At 52.7% G+C, this 21,714-nt stretch overlaps 1 protein-coding gene across 10 annotated transcripts in view; it reads right to left on the bottom strand.

The window, feature by feature from the left end:
• The window catches only part of P2RX5 (purinergic receptor P2X 5), a 28,325-nt gene that overhangs the window by 3,070 nt on the left and 3,541 nt on the right, over nt 1-21,714 (bottom strand). Inside the window, exons 1-13 of one of the 10 annotated variants that reach the window (XM_053892562.1) lie at nt 12,428-13,425; nt 8,724-8,874; nt 8,003-8,074; nt 7,639-7,714; nt 7,455-7,551; nt 7,098-7,178; nt 6,628-6,766; nt 5,934-6,070; nt 5,385-5,478; nt 5,197-5,262; nt 3,151-3,233; nt 2,068-2,207; nt 221-655 (exon numbers count right to left, since the gene is read on the bottom strand). In XM_053892562.1, coding sequence (XP_053748537.1) covers nt 627-655; nt 2,068-2,207; nt 3,151-3,233; nt 5,197-5,262; nt 5,385-5,478; nt 5,934-6,070; nt 6,628-6,766; nt 7,098-7,178; nt 7,455-7,551; nt 7,639-7,714; nt 8,003-8,074; nt 8,724-8,874; nt 12,428-12,564 — 1,302 coding nt within the window. In that variant the 5' untranslated portion in view covers nt 12,565-13,425 and the 3' untranslated portion in view covers nt 221-626. Of the gene's footprint in view, nt 1-220; nt 656-2,067; nt 2,208-3,150; nt 3,234-5,196; nt 5,263-5,384; nt 5,479-5,933; nt 6,071-6,627; nt 6,767-7,097; nt 7,179-7,454; nt 7,552-7,638; nt 7,715-8,002; nt 8,075-8,723; nt 8,875-11,358; nt 11,445-12,009; nt 12,378-12,427; nt 13,426-21,714 lie in introns of those variants that run through there. The other 9 variants (XM_053892558.1, XM_053892564.1, XM_053892566.1 and 6 more) reach the window with 9 other exon arrangements.

Raw genomic sequence — 21,714 nt, 5'->3', positions numbered from 1 at the left:
CCCTGGTTGCTTCCTTGGCCACCTATTATTTTATCCCTGAGGGCAAGGCCAAACGTCCCCTTGGATGCCGGCCAAAGTCTTTCTCTGAGGAGCCATCATTCTCAACAGGGATTTGTGAAAGTCTCAGCTAGAGGCTGGAGGAAGGCCAGAGTGGCTGAGCCGGGCTGTGACGTCTGTTGGCTCTGGAAGGAATTACACGTGTGCTCCCCGCACCCGGGGGCCAGGTCAGCATCTCATTTAAGCATCTCTTGGATAGAGCACAGCCCACAGCACATAGCATTCACTGTGTGAATGAATGAATGAACGGAGTTCTCGGAAAAATGACAACATTCGAGTACCACTCAGGCCCCTGGCCTTCCCCACTTCCCTCTCCAAGTCCTCCTCTTCTAGATCCGAGCCACACTGGCCACTAGGAGGCTTCCCTCCCCTGACACACAACGAAAAGCTTGCAGTAAGATCCCAAGGTGCAGAAGAGATGGCTGTGACCGGAAGCACCTCTCCCACGCAAACACAAAGAGTTTTCAGAGCTGCAGGCGGTTCTGCCGCAACATCTTCACCAAATCTGCTCTCAGCGAACACCTCTGGCTATGCCTCCGCTGTCTGCAGGTTCTGTAGCTGCTCCACATTCACCTTTCCATTCCCCGGGTGGCCAGACCTGTGTGGGGGGAGTAGGGGGCACACAGAGGACAACTGGGGACCCTGTGAAGAGGGCAGGCCTCCCTAAGGGCAGACTCCACCCGTGGCAGCCTCTCGCTGGTGGCACTGCAGACAGAGAGTTTGCAGAGACGGGCAGACTGGCGGAGTCCCTGGCCACAGCCCAGGTCTGTGTAGGTGCTCGGGCCGGGGCCTCCGGAGCTGTACCAGCAATGAGCAGCTGCCCTGTGGTGGCACCCTGAGGGCACTGGGGCCTCCCAGAGCAACAGGCAAAGCTGGTCCCACAGCCAACACCAGCGGGGTGGTCATTCTTCCCTCTCACAGGCTGAGGAGCTCAGGGAGCACATTGGGAACTGCTGCTGGGACCCCAGCCTCCCTGCCTCCATGCCCCAGCCCCGTCTCTGTCTTCCTCACTTCTCTCCCTCCTTTGCCTGCGTCTCCTTCCCAGTCCATTTCTCACTCCTGCCCTGCACAGGCCCAGCTCCCCACTGGAAGCTGCCAGTCCCTGAGTCAACAAAGAATGAAAGCTGGGAACCAGAGGAAAGTCCCCCAGTCCAGGCCAGTAAATGGATATGGTTTACAAAAGGAGAGTTAGCAGCCCAGCCTGACTGAGCAAGAGGATCCCCTGTGTGCAGCCCCCAGTTGGGGAAATAAAGGGCGTTTACAGGCCCAAAACGGACCACGTACCTGTTCAAGGACACACAGGCAGAAGGAGAGGCCTAAGGCCAGCCTCCTGACCCAGCCCAGGGCCACCTCCTGCACCAGGCTGAGGTCGCATCTGCAGATATGGCCAGGCTCCCCAGGGAAGGGCAGCCTGCAGGCCCACCTGTCAACATACCACCACCCTCCTAAGGCGAGGGCAGCTCCAGACTTTCTGGAAGGCATCTGATGAGGAGTAGGGGAATGGGGGGCTTGATAAGGCAGAAAAGCATCATGGAGAAGAACTGGATTCTAGAGACATACTGACTAGGTTCAAATCCCAGCTCTGCCATTTATTAGCTGTGTGACTTGAGCAAGCCACAACCTTTCTTGCCTCGGTTTCCTCATTAGAACAGGGACTGTGAGTGTCCACCTCATTAAGTTGCTGAAATGGGTTCATACAAACAAAGAGCTCAGAGAGGAGAGGTGCCAGGCAGAGGAAGCCTGAGGAAATGACATCGTACTCTTGTCTTAATTCTGGGATAGCACGGCAAGCAGACTGCTTTGTGGTAACTTAGGGGTGTTGAGGAAATAATGGGGATCACAAAGGAGCTAAAGCACCCCTGTCCCCCACAAAGTCCAGCTTGGGTGGGTGCTCCTGCGTCCCGGATGTCCTGCCTTGTGTCCAGGTCACCCTGGAGCAGGGAGGAGAGGAGAGGGCCAGGCCGTCTCTGCAAGGCTTGTTCTCGGGTCCTCAGCCCAGCAGCCCCTCACCTGGCGGGCAGCCATTCTCCTTCTGGCTGCCGCCTCCGTGCTGTGCCTCCGGCTGCTCGGCCAACCCAGGCCCCGCCGCCGCCTCCTCTGCCTCTGGGGTCCTGTCCTGTTGCGAGGACTCAGCCAGGACCCGTAGGACACTGGGCAGGACAGGACCCAGTTAACCCTGGCCTGCAGAGCCCAGCCCACCTTCCCCAGACTGGCGGGGTGGGGGCGTGGGGCAGGCCCTGTAGAGCCCCTCGCCCTGTGGGGGGCACCCCTCTTCCTCCAGCAGCTCAGCCAGGAGGCATGGGCAATGAGGGCTCCGTCTGCGACCAGGATCAGGGCTGAGGGCTCAGCCTGCATCAGGGCTGAGTTCAGTCCAGGCAAGTGATGTGGGCTGACCCTCCACCTGCTGTCCCAGGCTGCGGTGGGGTGGAGGGAGTGCCCAGGTGCCCATCTGGAGCCCACCATCTGCAATTGCCCATTCTGATCCCAGCTCCTCCAGAATGGCTGGGTCAGAACCCCTTTCCCCTTCCAGTATGCCCACAGACATCAGGATTTCCCACTCATACTATGTTCTGCTGCTATGAATACACGCATACACACCACCATGCTCAGGGCCCGAGAGAGCCTGGAAATGGCCCCCACAGGAAAAAACAAGAAATCTATCGTTTTCTTCCGTTACCACTCCAGCTACCCTCAACCCCAGCCAACCAGGACTACAAGTCCAAGAATCCTAAAACATAAGTGCTAGCATGCTCACGGAGAGAGAAACTGAGGCCCAAGGAGGCCTCGGACTTGTCTGAAGTCACATGGCAGATAGCGGCAGAGTCAGGCCTGGAAACCACGTCCCCTGCCCATGGCCTCTGGAGGCCTTTTCTTCTGCCAGCTGCTCTGAGGCTGTATCCAGCTCTGTAAAGCATGTTCTCAGAACATTCCACCTTCCGCGGCCCTTCCAGGGGGGCTCCCAATGGCCCTGCTGCCACACACCAAGCATTACCATCCAACCAGGGTAAAGTTTCTAGGCCAGGGAGGGGAGCTCTGATCAAGGGGGCCCCCACAAAGGTCCCCCCAGGCTGCAGGGGAAGAAGCATAACTGACCTCACTTCCTCGTACTTCTTGTCTCGGTAAAAGTGGCTCTTCTTGATTAAGTAGATAAGTACCAAGTCACAGAAGAAAGCCCCCTGCAGCAAAAGAGTTAGGGTTCCTGACTCAGAATCCTAGGTTTCCAGAAAGCACCCTGCCATTTGACACACAGTACCTTCCGTCGGACCCTATAACGACCCCTAAAGAGCACCATTATCCCCAATCAATAGATAGGAAACTGGGCTCAGAAAGAGGCACCTTTGTCCAAGGCCACAAAGTTTGTCCGTGGTACAGCCAAAGTTAGCCCAGAGTTAGCAGATGGACTCCATCTGCTCTATCAGGCCAGGCACTCCTGCGTTGCCCTGACCCCATCCAATCATGTCTTCAACAAATGTCTACTGAGCACAGGCATTGCAGAGGGAGCAAAGGAAATTCCAGAGGGCCCGTGTTGCAAAAGCAAGAGACACTTCTGGAGATGGGGATGGGGACATGGGGACCAGCCTGAAAATTTTCTTATAATGCCTTTGAGGCCTTGGTCTTAATCCCTCAGGGGGAGGCCTTGAATAGGGGCAGACACAGAACTGTGGCATTCTAGAAATTTCTAACTTTCTTTCTGGTAGTCAGTGTGAGAGACGGGTTGGAGAGGATCTGAAGAACAAGAACGACAGGGGTGGTCAGGGATGGGGCGAACGACAGGATGAGGTTGAGGACGGAGCTAACTCAGGGGAACCCACCCACACCTGTTCACAGGGGCTTCGGACCAGAGTGCATGGTGCACACGCCCGTCTCGTCCACCAGAGGGCCACTCCAGCCCATCACGGAGGGGATGAAGCAGGGGGGTGGGCCAAGGGAGACCTAGGCCTCTGACAGGGCACTGCACAACTCTTCCCCCGCCCCTGCCCAGATGCCCCAAATGTTATTTATCAACTCCTCCTTCCACAGAGAACACTCCACCCAACCCAGCCTCCGCCACCACCTTTCCCATTACCTTGATTTCACAGGTATGTACCCCATGCCCTCGTGTTCCGATTTACCCACATCATAAGAAAGTAATGACTGACAGTGGCCCCTCTCTAAGAAAGTTACATAAGCAAACACAGGATTCCCTAACAATGGTTGTTTGCAGTGAAGAGGAATCCTTTGGGGCTCACTGTCACCCACCACCTCTCAGGAGAACAGCCTTGCTGAATCCTGTGACTTGTTGATACTGTTACACGGTTTTCCTGGCCTCAATAAAAAGTCCATCCTAGGTCCTGCCAGAGGCCTCCAGTGGGGCCAAGAGGACGAGGCTGCCGGAAACCCTGGCAAGGAGCTTGCCAGGATGGGCAGGGGCCACCCACGGACAGCTCCCATGTCTTTAAAAAAAACTTCCAGAAGAAAAAAGGGGCATGACAAGAGATTCGGGGGAAAGCATTGCCCACCCTCCAGCAACTACTTTCCCTCCTGTGCGTCCCTCTGGGCCTAGCTGGACAGATCTGAGGAAGGACCACAGCCTGACTCCCTCGATGCTCATCTTTTTAGCCCCCGGATTTCCAACCGGGGGTGATTTTGTTCCCCGGGGGACATGTGGCAATTTCTGGAGACATTTCTGGCTTTCACAAGGGGGAGAGAAAGCACTGTGGGCATCTAGCGGGGAGGTAGTGCGATGCTGTTAATCATCTCACAGCACACAGGGTGGCCCCACACAGAAAAGCATTAGCAGTAGGGCCACAGCTGAGCAGCCCTGCATATAGCTGGATCCTGCTTCTTTTTAGCAGCAGTGGAGATGAAGCTTAGACGTTCGGGGTTGACCCAGGATCCCAGAGAACCCCAGCCCCGCCCCCAGCTCCAGAGCTCCAGGCAGATACCTCTCTGGCTCTGGAAAGAGAAAGTCAGTCAGTCAGTCACTGCCACCTGGGGGCTGTTGGCAGGTTTCAAGTCCCAGAAAGCCCTCTTTACCCGCATCCCACTGACCTCGCCCGTTCTTATTCTTTCTGAAGCATAAGGACAGCACCTCTGGAGCAGTGTCCCCCTCCCCGGCCAGTGCTCAGAGGGTGAAGGTGAGGGGAAGGAGGTACTCACAGCACCCATGAGCGCCACCCCAGAGCCAATGTTGATGATTGTGGGGATGATGTTGAACTTCCCTGCCTGTAGCACAGAGAAACACAGCAGGGTGAACAAGGAAGGGCGGACAGCAAGATTCCTAGGTACTCCCAACATGCCCCACTCCAGACCTGCCCGGCCTCAGGATGGGAGATACACCCACACACCTTGCCATTCACCATCACATCAAAGCGGATCCCATAGGCCTTCATGAGGGTGCGGAACTCCACTCCAGCTCCATCTCGGTAATATTTGGCGAACCTAGGGGAGACATGGCCCAGGGGAGACCTTCTGTGCTTGGCAACACATACCAGGCCGCTTTGGAGATTTATGAGCACCCCCGGGGAGGTTGGAGACCCTCTTGCTAACGTTATGGTAAAGACTCATCCAGATCTTTGAAATCCTTACAGACATCCCCCAAGAGGCAAGGGCTTTCCCACGACACACTGGGCCAACCCAGGGCCACTAAAGCACTGATGGAAGTGACCGAGCTAAGAAGCTAAGCCTCAGCTTCCTGGCGAACCCACAGGGTGACAGGAACTTCTCTCCTCTCCCAGTGATGCTCCCAGCTGGCACCCCTCACCTCTCCTCAGCTCCTTCTCCCTACACCTCCCACTCTGACAACCTCCCCCGAGTAAGGGGTGTCATAGTGCTGGCACCCAGAAAAGGACAAAATGTGGCCAGGATCACAAGACAGCAAGTCTAGCCCCAGTTACCTGAAGTTGTACCCAGAGGAGATTGAGTTTTCTGAAAATTTGTTGTCCAGACGGCTAAAAGAATAGCGAGGGTTGCATTCAGAAGAAGCTTTATCAAGATCACAATCCCATTCAATCTGAATTCCTATCACACCACCCTTGATGAAGAAGAGACAAGAATTAGTGCACAGAACTTTGTGGAGATGGGCAGAAGTCACAGACCGGCTCTTCACCGAGAGCTGGACAAGACGGGGAAAGTGCTCAGGCCACGGGTCAGCCCCGCCGGAGCATCCTCCCAGGAGGAAGGCAGAAGCTCCAGGTCCCTTTGGAGAGGCTGAGAAAAGCACTTTGTGACAGCCCCCACCCCCCAAGTCCCCTGTTTCATGCTTCCAAGGAGAAGGGAACTACTGGAGCCAGCACCTTACATGAGAGCCAGACGCACCAGTGGGGCTCCTTCGGGCTCAGTTTCAACTGATGCCCCCAAGGACTACGAACCAAACAGCAGGTGCTCGCTGTGCGTTTCACTGAGTGCCTGGGTTCTGACAGGCTGTGCGTCAGAGCTAATCCTGAAGACAGTGAGTCCCTGGGGCAGGGGACTCTGCACTACTACCCAACCCCAGGGGTCCCCCTCCTCACCACCCTCTTCCTGGGCCCAGGCCCAGAGCTCTTGGGCCCGCGAGCCCCCAGGCAGGGCTCCTGAGTGCACGCTACCCACCTGCAGGGCTATCTCCTGGAAGTTGCTCCCTGTCCAGCTGACCACAGACCCCAGTCGGAAGATGGGGCAGTAGGGGTTCTCGGGGCCAAAGTGACAGGACTTCAGGAAAGCCTTGTCTTTGGTGTCCAGCACATTGGTCCTGGATGGAGGCCACGAACAGACAGTGAAATGAAGCCGAGACTGGCTGTTCCCAGGCCAGACACAGCCTGACTGACGCAGGAGTCCCAGGGCCTTTACTTGGTCCAGGCTGAGTCCCCAACTTCAGCCCCTACTCAAGTCCTGGCTACTCCCCCTCAGCACCCTCCTCCATTCAAGGACAGAACGCCCCTCCCACAGCAGAGGGGAGGCGTGCCCCAGCATCACCCAGTGGTTCGTTCACATGCAGATGTCGCACACGCCCATGCACACGGGCCCACGCACAGTGAACAAGGAGGCAGGCCCTAGATCCCCAGGAACCAAGTCCCACATACTTGGAGAAGTTGAATTTGGGGAAACGGATGAAGTTCTTTATGTAAATGGTGAAGTCTTCAGCCTTGCCCAGGAGTGGCTTCCTGCAAATCAAGCCAGGACAGTCTGTCCAGGAGGCCCTGGCCCTGCTCCCTCTATACATCCCCCCAGGCCTGTGGCACGGCTGAAGCCTGCCTGCTCCCTGGGTCCCCTGGAGCCTTTGCCGAGGACCACCAATTTGTTCATGTTGGGGTGATCCTCAGGCCTTTGTGGGGCATCCTCAGAAAGAGGATCTCAGAGTACACATGTCTCCACCATCAGGCTGAGACCCGCTCACTGCCCGGGTAGTTCTTCAGGGTCCCCAGGCCATAGCCACTCACTCTGGCCTGGACTTTGTCTCCACTGGGCACCAGGCGAAGATCTCGCAGGTGCCCCTTTGCATGTTCCCCACCCGAAGGCAGCGGCCAGTCCGCACTCCTGCGAGATTGGGACAGGAACAATGCTATAAGCCTCCTGGCTCCAATCTCCCCGCTTTGCTCCCAAACCCGCCATTCCAGGCCTCACCATTTCCAGCCACAACGGGCTCCCCAGGAGGGCAGTCACTGTCTCTGTAACACAAGGCATCCGGAATGCTTTCACTCTGCCGGAAGAGAAGGGGCACCTGGCTGGGCGTTCCCCTGCAGGGGCTCCAGTTCATAACCAAGGCCCCACCCCAGGTGTTGGGACGGGGGTTCCTCCCCTGAGTGGGGCCACACACACCCTGGGAAACCTGCTTCTCTCCCCCAAAGCGATGCAGGTCTGTGCTCCAGTGTACATATCCTCCGGGCATTGGAAGGGGGCAGAAACCCCTACTTCAGGAGAAGGGTAGACCCCAACCACTGATGGAGGCTCACCCCCCCCACCCCCAGCTTTCTGCACCAAATCAAACCTCAGCACAGGTTTTCTGCTGCTGGTTGGGGGTCACGATCAAGTTGGTGATGACAAAGAAGACGTTCTCTCCCTGAGAAGCCAGAGAGGGGTTGAGGGATATCCTCTTACCCTCTCGGGGACCCTCCTTCCCAGGATTCCTGGCAGGGGTTGTTGAGGACAATGGGGCCACAAAATCAGTGGATCCCACCCATTTGCCCACTGACTCTGAAGTCCTTGAGTAGATGTCCTTCGATAGGTCCCTTTCAGGCCCACAACCCCAAACTGGCCCCATCCACGGATCCCTATTCTGACCTCAGCCCCTGGGATCTAAGCCCAGATCTGGGAGAAGAGGTACTGACAGGGTGGCCAAGGCCCTGGCCCGGGCCAGTTGTGAATAGGCCAGGGAGCCATTCCCAAGGGCAGCAGCTAATGTATGGGAGCAGTTCTCTGTGCCAGGCCACCTGACTCACACTGATCTGGAACTCCTTGGGGCCCCATTTGGTCTCTATAGGCTCAGGGTTTGTTGGGAAGGGAGCGGTCCCATAGGTGCAGTCAAGGAGGACAAGGGGTTGGTGTTGGGGGAAGGATCTGTGCAGGGTCTCCATCTGCAAACCCTGGCAGCTGTCCCGGGCCAAGGGAGAAAATCGATGAAGTCCCTGGGTACCTCAGCAGCTTCCTATGTGACCCACCCCGAGCCAAGCCCTACTAGCTGAGGTCCCAGTGCTGGGTGGGGCTCAGACCTGGGGTGGGATGACGTAGTCCGCAACATCCCAAAGTCGCTCTCCGAGCTCAGAGGTGTTGGTGAAGGTCACGCCCTTGACTTTCGTGATGATACTGCTCTGCAGGGAGGTGTCGGTGTCTTGGTAACCCTTCTTCACCAGGAACACCCACCTGTGGGAAGAGGGCCCGGCAGGTGGGCATCAGCGTCACTGCTACCCTCTGGGAATTTTCCCCGGGGTATTCACCTTTCCCCAGCTCCTGAGCAGGGGCCACGACGGCACTGCTGCCTGAGACCCGGTCCTGCAAGCAGCAGAGGCGACAAGCAACCCCGAGAGCAGGAAGATGGCTGCCCTCAGGGGCTAAGGCCTTGAAGCTGGCCCAGGCTGTGCCAGCCCGCTCACCCCTGCGCTGGTGATGTGACCTCGGGAGGGCTGATGAACTCCGGGGGTCAGCACAGGGACAACAGTGCCTCCCTCCAGGGGTGTGAAGACAGTTAAAGGAAATGGGGCACAACCTGAAACTAATCATGAGGACACCTCAGACAAATCCAACCTGGGGCATTCTACAAAACAAGAGTACAAAATCCTATACTCTTTGACACCCAAAACACATGCAATGAAAGAAAAAATAGATGAGTGGAACTTCACCAACATTAAAAACTTTTGTGCATCAAAGGACACTGTCGAGCAAATGAAAAGATAACCCACAGAAGGGGAGAAATATTTGCGAATCAGATAGCTGGTCAGGGTCTGGTACCCAGAACATATAAAGAACTCTTACAACTCAGCAATAAAAAACACAAATAACCCAGTTAAAAAAAAAAGGAAAATAACGAGTGTTGGTGAGGCTGCAGAGAAACGGGTACCTGCCACGGTACAGCTGCTGTGGCAAAGTCTGACCATTCCTCAAAAGGTAATGATCTGTCCTCGCAACTTCACTCCAAAATATACACCCCAGAGAACTGGAAACCCACGTGCACACAAAAACTTGCACACGAATGGTCTCGGCAATGTTGTCTGTGACAGCCAAAAGGGAGAAACAACCCAAATGTCTGTCCACACAGAACAGATAAACAAAATGCGGTTTATCCATACAGTGGGATCGTGTTCAGCCATAAAAGGAATGAATGACTGATATACGCGACAGCATAGGTAAACCTTGGAAACATTCTGTTAAGTGAAGTAAGGGAGAATGCCAACCCACTGCTAGCAGTTAGTTACGGGTTTCCTCCTGGGGTGATGGAAAGGTTCTGAAACAAGATAGCGGTGACAGTTGTAAACATGGTGAGTATTCTAAAAGCCACTGAATCGGATAATTTTAAATGCTTGAAACAGTGCGTTACATACTATGTGAATTTTACTTCAATTTAAAAACTGTAATAAAGTAAAAATCCTGCACTCTTCAAAAAACATCAGTGTCATGAAATACAAAGACAGTCTCAGGTACAATTACAGATTAAAGGAGACTAAGGAGATAAGACAAATGAATGCAAGGCAGGATTTGATTTTTTTTTTTTTTTTTTTTTTGTTATTAAAGGTAATTATTAGGGGTGCCTGGGTGGCTCAGTCGGTTGAGCGTCCAACTTCAGCTCAGGTCATGATCTCGCGGTCTGTGAGTTCGAGCCCTGCGTCGGGTCTGTGCTGACAGCTCGGAGCCTGGAGCCTGCCTGGGATTCTGTGTCTCCCTCTCTCTGCCGCTCCCCCACTCATGCTCGCTCTCTCTCTCTCTCTCTCTCTCTCTGTCAAAAATAAACTTAATAAAAACTTTTTTTTAATAAAATATAAATAAAGGTAATTATTGGAACCATTTACAAAAGGTCTGTAGGTTAGAAAATAATATTGATTCAATGTTAATTATCTAATTTCCGTAGCTGTACTTGGTTAAATAAGAGAATTCCTTGGTTTTAAGAAATACACACCAAAGTATTTAGTGGTAAAGGGGCATAATGTCTGCAACTTCCTCTTAAACAGAAAAAATTGCATATATACACACACATCACATGTGTGGAGAGAAAAAGGGAAAAGGACAACACAAACGTAGTAAAATGTTAACATCTGAGCAATCTAGGTGAAGGACGTTTCAAAAAGTTTATGCTACTCTTGTAACCTTTCTGTAAATCTAAAATTATTTCAAAATATCAAAAAAAATTTTGTTTTTTCAATGAGATGGCACATGTAAATTGCTTAGCACAGTGCCTGCCAGGCCAGGGAAGAGCTCAATAAATACAATTCATCAACTTACTGATGACATGACAGTTAAGGTTAGAGACTATACAGCTTGACCGCTTGGGAAAGTTGGGAGGCCAGGAGAGGGCAGGAAGCTGCCTGCCTGAGGTCATGCAGGAGTAATGGGGGATGGCCTTCACTTCCCATGATGCCAGTAAGGGGGATGGCCTTCACTTCCCATGATGCCAGTAAGGGTTCTTTGCATAGCAGGTGCCAACCAAAATGTGCCCACCCTCTTCATCTCTGGAGGCAGACCTGCTATGCCCTAAGCCCTAGATTCTCCTTGTCTCCAAGGAACCCTGAGAGGGCTGGGACAGTGAGCCAACATTAGTAGGCACAAACTGGGCCCAGCCTGGACAGAAACATTGAGCAAATTCTCAGGGAACAACACTCATTCATTCACTCATTCATTCATTCATTTCACACCTACTTCCTAGCAGTTAGGTGATGCCAGGCCCTGCCTGCCTTCATAGTGTCTCCAGAATGGACGGGAGTCAGGCATTAAGCAAACGATCCCTATGGAATGCATCAGTTATTCGAGAACGTGGGTCTGAAGCATGAGCGGGCGCTAACCAAGGAGAGGCGTAAAGGCGCACGTGGCTGAGGAACAGCGTGTCCAAAGGCCCTCAGGTGGGAGGCATGCAGGTGCCTTGGGATGAAGCTCCACGGGCAGTTGGGGCAGTGGGGGCATTTGGCCTCCTAGTGAGGTCAGGGTGGCGCTCCCAGGAGGAGCATCTGTTCCTCCCCCAGTCAGGAAATAGTAGGGACTCAACAGCATTTACTGAAGCAGCAAAAGAGGCACACCAGCCTCCCAGACATCTGGTATCATTTCCTCCCTCCACCTGTTCTCTCCCTCCTTGGGGGCGAGGGTACTGAACAGTGCCTGGCCCAGCAACTCCAAGGAGCTGCCCCCTCTGCCCATGGTGCCAGCTCCCGCCAGGTGGGAGGGGGGAAAGGTAGAGGCAGAAGGTCCGGCTGGGTGCCCGGTAGAGGGCCTCAGGGCAGGACCCCCAGCGGGACACCAGAGAGGCCGCCTGCCCGGGGTGTGCTGAGTTGACCAGAAGGGAGTGCTGGGACATACCAGGCTGCTGAGTTGTCCCGGCCAGGAGCTTGCCACTGAGCTCAGTGATTATAAATAACCCACCCGGTGCCTGGGCCTGCACCAAAGAGACCAGGGAGGCTCCCAGAGAGACAGCTGGAGCCAGGCCCCTGCGTCTTTGCCCCTTTCGAGTGGCCCCGACCCCAGGGCCCCGGCCCAGAGGAAGGAGCTGCCCACGGAGAGGCTGATAAATGAAGGAACGCAGATTTCCCTGCTCGCATCTCATCACCTCCAGAGCCGGTGGGGGAAGAGGGCTCTCTCCTTACCTGCCACCCTTAGACCTAAGAGCCCCTGGCCGAGCCCGAGGAACGCTCGTCCAGGTTCCAGGTCCCAGGTCCCTGGAGGGGGCAGCCGCGGCCCCGCGCCTCCCCCACCCCCCGACAGCCCCCGGAGAACTCACACCACCAGGTAGGTCAGGATGGAGACCTGCAGCAGCCGGTAGAGCAGGCCCACCTTCTTGTTCTTGGCGATGACATATTTCTCGGTCTTGTAGTCCAACAGCGACTGGGAGAGCCCCTTGCAGCCCGCCTGCCCCATGGCGCTGCCTCACCTGCGCCTGCGGCCCGGGCCTCCGCTCGGGTGCCGCATGGGAGTCGCCTCTCGCCGCTGCTCCCCGCGGGTCCTAGGAGGCTCGGCACTGCGGCTCCCGAGGGCGCGACTCCAAGCAGCGGGGTCGCCGGCCGGGCGTGCAGGGCGAGGAGCGCGCGGGGGCACCGGCCGCTGCGGGCGAGGCTGCGGAAGCCGCGGCCGGGGCCCGGGGGGTGGGGGTGGGGTGGGGGTGGGAATGGGGACGGGGGCGGCGCCGGGCCGCGACCTTGCTGCCACCTCGCCCTCTTCCTCCTCTGCTGACGGCGACACCCCGACCATCTGCCGGGCCACCGGCCGGCGAGGGCACTCCTGAGGCGCAGGACCGCACGTGCGGCGCAGGAAATCGGAAATCCGGCGCTGCAGGGGCGAGGAGAGGAGAGTAGGCAGGGCCGCTTTTCAAACCCACCTTTCTCTACTCCCAAAGAAATCCCAGGGGGCGTTGAATAGATGGAATAGATAGGGAAACTGAGGCCAGGGGAGGAGGGACCTACAGCGCAGGAAGTGAGGAGGGGTTGAAAAAAAGTTGGAGGCAAACACACCAGGTTTCTTGATTTTTCCTGCTCTCTGGGGAACCTTGATTCTCACCACTCAGGCTGAAAACACTGAAGACAGGCCCGACCCACGGCTCCCGTGTCCTCTGTGTTTAAGTGGGTGTTCCTGCTGCCGCAGCTGCCTCTCTTTTAAAACCCCACGTTCCCAGGGGGTCAGTTGGCAAGCAGGCCCCAGCCAGCGCCCACAGCATGAACTCCCCACCACATCTAGGACAGACGGATGGGCTGGGGGTGTGGAGATGCAGGCAACCGAGACCTAGGATCATAAAATATGCCAGGGGGGTGTTCAGACCAACTGTTTGAAAGGTTCCCCAAAGCAAGAGATGGGCCTAGTCTAGGGTGCTAACCCTGCACCCCTCTTCACAAGAGGTGAAATGAAATGAGAGGGTGTGAGCCCTGGGATGAAGGAGGGCATGTCCGAGATCAGTTTTAGAAGTTACGACAGCCACGGAGAGGCAGGCCCCTGGGGGAGCTATGTGTGCGCCCCCCTCCACCCCCTGCCTTGAGCTAACACAGTACGCCCACTCACTTTCTACATCCTGCCACCTGACCAGAAACAGTTTGGCTCCTCTCTCTACCCTGGCCTTTCATATACCTGTGAGAAGTTCCCTTCCCTGAACCACAGGCTGCAGGAGTTGGAAGGTTCCCGAAAGCTCACCAAATGTGCCTCTAAAAGTAAAAACTACAGGGGCGCCTGGTGGCTCAGTGGGTTAAGCATCTGACTCTTGATTTGGGCTCAGGTCATGATCTTGACGTTCGTGAGATGGAGCCCCACGTAGGGCTCTGTGTTGACCCAAGCACGAGACCTGCTTGGGATTCTATGTCTCCCTCTCTCTCTCTGCCCCTCCTTCCTAGGTTCCCCACCCCAGTCACTTTCTGTTCTATTACCCCTTCTTATTCCCTGAAAGCACTTGTCATTCTTGGATAGGATCTTGCTTACTTATTGACTGTGTCCCCCACTAAGACCAGAAAGCTCCTGGAGGATGGGGACCTTGCCTTTGACAGCTTTGTATACTATGCTCACTGCTGTATCTGCCATATATTAGTTCAATATATATATGTTGAGTGAGTGAACAAAATCAGGCCTGGTTTTTTTAAATAGGGAGGAGATTTGGAGCTGCCACCCTGTCCCAGTCATGACTAAGGATTTTAGAAGCTGATGTCATCCTGGGGGGGAGGCTTGGGAATTGTCACCAGACCTCCCTTCCACTCTCCTACAGGCCTCTTCCTCAGCCCTCCTCTCACATGGATCTCCCAATAGTCAGGGGAGAGGCAGCCTCAATGGAGTGACACCACATCTGTGAAGATTCCCATTAACCTGAGCCCACGAGGAGGGCTTTCAAGACGTCAAGATCTGGCCTGAAGAGTTCGAGGCTGGAAAGCATCACCCCCCACAGAGCCCCCTCACCCTTGCATAAGCCGCGTATAGGATGTGCCCCACTGGGTCTCTCCCCCCCACAAAGGGAGTTCCAGGCTTTGTGGCATGGCCTGCGTGTTCTCCTGAGAGATCCTAGAGGCCACGGCCTTCATTTTGCAGGTTGGATCACTGAGGCCCCAGGTCATAGGGCACAGCCTAGCACTAGCCCCAGTCCAGTGCACTCTCCCCTGTTCTCGCTATACCGAGTACCTACTGTGCGCTGCGGCAGAGGCTGAAATGCAAGGCTCCCTGCCCTCTGTGGCTCATATAACTGCCACTCTAGACCCTTCTAGAGAAGGGTCTCTGCACTTATTCGCCCACCAGTGTGGGCAGCTGCTCTCGAACCACCCCATGACTCAGCCAAGACCAGGCTGCGGTTTCTGACACAACTATCCTAAAGCTTTAGGGACCACATGAGGGAAGACTGAAGGGGAAAGGGCCACTCTTGGGGCCGGGCCAGACCCTTCCTGTGGATTCCCTTATGGCGCAGCTCCTTAAGACTGCTAGATCCAGACCCATCAGTGGGTCATGGTATCGATTTACAGGGTTACAACCAAGCACATTCAAAAAGAGAGAGAGAGAGACATTTCAAGAGTTGAAGAGTTCAAGAGCAAAAGCAAAAATGAGAGCGAAAATACCAGTGTAGAGTAGGTATAGTTTTCGTGAAACTTTTGTTTTTAGTATGAGTGTGTCCACGTGATGTGGAATGTATTTCTTCCTGGGGCTCATGGCCACAACACTGTGAAAAATGCTTCTAGAAAGCTGCAAACCCAAGTATCTTCAATCTGCCTCCGTATGGGGGAGGCCAGCTCCCCACTCCCACCAGTTCAGCCAAACACCCAATATACCCAAGGCAGGAGAAGGGGCCTATGCACTTTACATCTCCATCATTCAAATTCTAAGGGATGTTTCCAGATCCAAGATGAATTCTCCACTTGAAAGAAAATTGCCTACTGCTTTTGATTGATAGTTTTTCCAGCTTCTACCTAACCCTATCTCGTCTTACAAGCCCCAAGGCACCCTGCTCCAGTATCGTCACCATTACCAGATGTCTTAGCACTCACTACTTGCCGAGCACTCTTCTAAATGCACTATGTGTGTGGGCTCACTTAATCATCACCACCCTAACCACCTATGTGGTTGGTACAATCATTATCTTTATTTTTCCCTAAGAGGCTAGATGAGTCTACGAGTAAGCATCTGAGCCAGAATTTGAATCCAGGTGATCTGGCTCTCCAACCCCAGCGGTCATCTCCGTTTGTCACCATGAGCACAGTGCTTTACAGTTTCCACATCAATTCACTTGACTCATTCTGTGAACCCAGCCAGAGAGGTAGCTGTCAATCCCATTACACATTTGATGGAACAAGGTCCCAGGTCACCTAAAAAGCTAAAATTAGTCCTAGGTCTCCCAGCCATCCACTCAGGGCTCAGCCCTCTGGAACTGTGGCTTCCTCTGGATGACCTTTAATATGTAGCTCACACGTTTGCCCTGCTGCTGTGGAGGGAAGCCACTGCCAAGGCCCAGAAGTATAGAGCTCCGCAGAGGGCAATGGATTCTCTCATGATGCCATATTGGAGTGAGGGGTCCGTCAAGAGAATGGGCACCTTCTGCAGGAGCTCCCACTGCTGCGGGGGGTGGAGCGCATTCTGGCATGCCAAGAACTGACCGCGTGCCTTGAAACTTCACTTCCGGGGTCAGGGGTCAGGGGTGAATGGCCTGTCTTCAAAGTAGTGAAAACCCCTCCCTGGCTCACCACCACATCCCTTCCCTCCCCTCTCCCAGAGACGTCTACATGATGCTTCATTATAATGAGTGTTGGCAGTGAGTGAAGCATTCTCATCTGGTTCACAAGACTTTGTCCAGCTGAAAGAGTTAAGGCACCAGCAGTAAAGTGATAGGGAATTATAAGATGAATTTCTTTTTTTTTTTTTTTTTTTTTGGAAAATGAATTTCTAAAGGGCCTTTTTTTTTTTTCTTTTTATATCATCTCACTTGCTCCTAAGACTTGCCAACATTTTAAGCTTATTGTTCTGTGTGGTCTGGACCCCCTGCTGTGGCCATCTTGGTCTCCTCCGGGTCCTGGGATAATTTCTAGTTAAAAACATGATGGAGCCTCAAATGTTGAAGTTGACACAGACAGAGCCCTCACATGTCTCCCCCAAAGAAATGTGCTGGACTCTTTATTTAAGGGGAAACAGACCCTCATGATTCTGACTCCAACCTTTTCTCTATACCATTCTCTCTTCTTATTCCCACGAATTTTGTAGATCATAAGGGAGGGGGTATGGTGCAATAGAGTGGGCCCTGGAGGCAGGAGAATTATAAGGACATCACCCCTTTATAATCTTTTTTTTAAATGTTTAGTATCTTTGAGAGAGAGAGAATGAGACAGAGCATGAGCAGGGGAGGGGCAAGGAGAGAGGGGGCCACAGAATCTGAAGCAGGCTCCGTGCTTGTCAGCACAGAGCCCAACGTAGGGCTCAAACTCACAGTGCAGAGCCTGACGTGAGGATCGAACTCACGAACTGTGAGAGCATGCCCTGAGCCGAAGTCAGACGCTTAGCCGATTGAGCCAACCCAGGTGCCCCAGAAATCACCCCTTTAATCAAGAAAAACTCCCAATCTCTAGGAGATGAGGAGCTTCTAAGAGGGAAACCACTCTGCCTGCAGGTGGGTGGCTCCACAGGAGTAGCCAATAGCATCACTGCGTTTCCATCAGAGGCTTGGAGGTAGCACTTGGTCACCCTGTGGCCTCAGAAGACATACTTTTCCCTATAGCCCTAGCAAGGGTGGAAATTCCCCTAGGTACTAAAGCTTTCCCTTTAGCCCAAGGAGGCCAACAAAAACTGTTCTCCAAAACATTAAAGGAAGACAAAAAGAAATTTAAAAACCACAAATTCCATATAATAATATGGTTCTTGCAGCAGAGGTGCAGATATTACTTACACACAGCGAATGTGTTTCTATTTCCCACCCCTAAGAGAGGAGGGTTCACGCAAGGCCTAGAGGTAGATTTGAGTCTGTGCTGGGGCACAAGAGGAGGTCACCACAACATAAGGCCTTAGAGGGCCATCGGCAGACCTGGGTTTCCTTCTGAGTCCTGAGTATCCTGGATGGCCCAGAAGGGACAAGAGTGGGAAAGGTCTCACAATAAGAGTGGGTGTGGGAAGGGTTTCACAATAAAAGACCTTGCAAAGTAATCTGTCCTTTAGCTTTTCTTTTCCTCCGACAGTCCTTCTATGATAAACACATTCCATTAATAGACATTACTTGTCCATTTAAGAAATAGCAGATGCATTATTAATGCCATTTCAGTACAGTCAACAGGAAAAGGTGGCTCCTCTCTGTGGGAAGCATTTCTGAGTCCATCAGTGGCTTGTGTGACCCATCTTAATTGATGGGTTATTATTCATTACTTAGTTCTCAAAATGCAACCTGGGGAAAAACTCTACGGAGATATCAAGTACTTAAAAAGGGCAGAGTCAAGTGATGGTCTGCCGAGCACTAAAAAGGCTAAAGATTCACTCAAGTCAACCAAACCCTCAGAGTAGCGACATCTCTCACAAGGTGTGCCTTAGGGCAATCTCATCTTTTCCTTCCTCCTGCTCCCTGCACTGCTTTCTCACGTAACCTTCACGAAATTCCTCACAGCCATCCCTTCCACTCCCCTCCACTCTCCAGTTCACGTAACTGAGGTAGTAATGAAATGAGAACGTGCAGGAAATCCTCGTATGAAAAATACACCATGAGTAGTTGTGCTTCACGTAGTTCCTGTACACAAGGTGATTCCTTAGGTGATTCTTGATCGTACTTACTGTCCCCGCCTGCCTTTCCAGCTCACACGCCACATCATGCACACTCGGCTTCAGCCGAATTGGCTCACATGCTTTACCACATCTGTCATTTTCCAACCTCTGTGCCTTTGCCACGGCTGGTCTCCCCTCAGTCCTCCATGGCTTCAAGGCTCACCTTACAGGGGTCTGTCTCCTTCATGAAGGCTTCCAGGACCCCCTCTTCTTCCCTAAATACCCAAAGGACAGGATCTGTACAATTTAGGCGGTTACCATTGGATACATATCTGTCATATAGGACTATGAGTGCAGGAAAGGGATTTACCTTACTTTGTACCACGGGGCCTTCATCGAGTAGGTGGTCACGGAGGCTTGTAGAATGATAAGAGATGGGGAGGGGGACAGAAAGGAAGGAAGGAAGGAAGAAACGGAGGGAGGGAGGATGGACTGATTCCTGATCACCATGCCTCTGGCCATTAGCTGGCATATTTGAAGCGTCTGAGGACAGAGTGACTAAGCCTGTGCATATTCATAGATTTCAGAGATAATTCTGCCAGAGCATTAAGTTAAATTTGTCTTCTGAAGCAACTTCTAGGTCACCAAGGCTCCAAGTCTGTGCTAAGGCCTATCCATTGACAGAAGTGTAATCAGATGAACACATTTGATCTCATAATTAGCATCTCCCAGGGGGTGACCCTTGCATGAAAATCATCTGGAGGGCTTGCCAAAAAAGCAGATTTTTTCAGGCCCAAGCTGGGCCAGAGCATCACAGCCCTTAGTGGGCAAGGCCAAGGAACCTGAAGAACTGAGCCACCTGCAACTGTTGTGCCAGCAAAGTCTGAAAACCGCCACTCTGCCCAGGGCTGTCAGCTCCGTCTTGCCAAGCCGACGGGAAGCTTTTGTGGAAAAAAACCATTCGATTTGGAGATCCAAAAATCTGCTGTTGTTCCAACAGCTCTGCTATAACTAGACCTGTGGGGTTGTTTCTTCCTTCAGAAAACAGAGCTAAAACTCTCTGGAATGATCATTAAGATTAGCTGCAAAAGTACAAAGCCCAGGGTAGGACACTGCTTTTTTTTTTTCTTTAAGTTTATTTATTTATTTGGAGAGACAGCCCAAGCAGGGGAGGGGGAGGGAGAGAGAGAGGGGGAGAGAGAGAGAGAGAGGTGGGGAGAGAGAGAATCCCAAGCAGGCTTCATGTTGTCAGCACAAAACCTGATGCAGGGCTTGAACTTACAACCTGTGAGATCATGACCTGAGCCAAAATCAAAAGTCAGACACTTACCAACTGAGCCACCTGGGTGCCCCTAGGACACTGCGTTTATTAAATGCACCAGAACATATGAAGTAGGAGGTCTCTATATGTTACATTTTTTTTTTTACCACTCTTTGACTGAAATGTAACATTTCCTTTAATTATGAATGTAGGCAACAAAACATGGCCATGTTAGCAGTATCTGTATCTTCACACCAATAGAAATTACAGATATTTTCCCACATTACAGTTATTGCAGATATCTCAAAATACATTTTAAGCTCACCACTACTTTAAAAGATGGGTAGTTAAGGGGCGCCTGGGTGGCCCAGTCAGTTAAATGTCTGACATCAGCTCAGGTCATGATCTCACGGTTTGGGAGTTTGAGCCCCGTGTCGTGCTCTGTGCTGACAGCTCAGAGCCTAGATCCTGCTTCGGATTCTGTGTGTCCCTCTCTCTCTCTCTCTGCTCCTCCCCTGCTTGCACTCTGTCTCTTTCTCTCTCTCGAAAATAAACATTAAAAAATAAATAAAAGAAGGGTAGTTATTAGACCTGTTGCTTTAAAAAAGAAGCACATGAGTCTCCATAAGAATTTTTCAATATTCTGATTATTGTATTTCAATATAATTGGTTCTTTGTAAACTTTTTTTTTAATTTTTTTAAAAAAGAGAGAAAGACAGAGCATGCGCCGGTGAGGGGCAAAGAAAGAGGGAGACACAGAATCGGAAGCAGTTTCCAGGCTCTGAGCTGTCAGCACAGAGCCCGACATGGGACTCAAACCATGAACTACAAGATCATGACCCTATAGGCTAAGTCGGATGGACTCTTAACCACCTGAGCCACCCAGGTGTCCCTGTAAACTTTTATTTTTATGTACTTGAAAACAAGCTGATGGATGGACAGATGGGAAAATATGTGATAAAGCAAGCATAGTATAAAATGTTAATGGAAGAAACTAGATGGTGGGAAGACAGCTGTTCGCAACGCAGAATTCAACTTTTCATAATACAATGTTGGGAGAAATCTGAAAAGGGGTGCCTAGGTTTCACCAGACCACCAGAGGGGTTTATGGCCTAGGAAAAAAGTTAGAAACCCCTGACCTAGTGGTACTAGTGTCCTTTACTGGCTAGCCAGTCTTCACTCACTCACTAGGTGAGTTCTTCATCATTGGACAAAGCACCCCAAGCCCCAGTGTCGAATTCCAGGAGTTAGGCTGGTAACCTTTTCCTAGACTAGGAAATCTCAAAGTTTTGCAGAATCAAAGTGGGTCAGTGGTGTTTTCTCCCACCTCAGCCTTCCAACCTTAATCTTACACCTCACTCACAGCTCTGAAGAGAGAAAAGATTACCCCAAAGTAGGACAGTAGTCAAATCCCAGAAACCAAAGCCAAGATCACGAGAACATCTGCCGGCACACCAGGCAGGGCAAGTCCGGGCCCCTTTCCCAGGCCCTAGACAGAAGAGAAGACATTCCCAGAGACACGCCTTCAATCACCAGCCACTCGCCCCCCAACTCTGCCCTCAGGACTGCAACTGGCTATGGGGTCCCAGAACTTCTTTCAGGGAGGAGGGAGGGGGGAGGAACAGAGCCTCCAACTGGCTCCCCTGGACATTGGAACCATGGTCCTGGCTCCTTTGTGGTACTTGGGAAGAGTTCTTCTTTCAGACAGACCACCAGGAAGGACTAGTGCTTCCTGATGCCCACCGGTAAATCTGCACAACTCAGTTCTCCCATTTCTGGAGGTCACGCTGCTCCAATTCTATCTGAATCAAAGCATCCTTACTCACCCAGAGGCTCCAAAGTTCAGAGGGAGAAATACACCTCTTACTTCTATCCCAGAAGACGGTGCAGTCCAGAAGAGCTAATGAGAAGGAACCAGGGCCACATTTGAACTGGACAAGAAAGTAAAGCACAGAGGGCACAAAAAAGTCATCTTTTTTGTGGTTGTTGTTGTTTACTTATTTTTGAGAGAGAGAGAGAGGCAGGGGCAGAGAGTGGGTGGACAGAGGAGCCGAAGTGGGCTCTACACTGACAGCAGAGAGCCTGATGCAGGGCTCAAGCCCAGGAACCGCGAGATCATG

This window comes from Panthera pardus, unplaced genomic scaffold, assembly GCF_024362965.1.
Source record: "Panthera pardus isolate Hobbes unplaced genomic scaffold, ASM2436296v1 HiC_scaffold_3, whole genome shotgun sequence".
NCBI lineage: Eukaryota > Metazoa > Chordata > Mammalia > Carnivora > Felidae > Panthera > Panthera pardus.
This window is presented reverse-complemented; position numbering and strand designations above follow the sequence as displayed.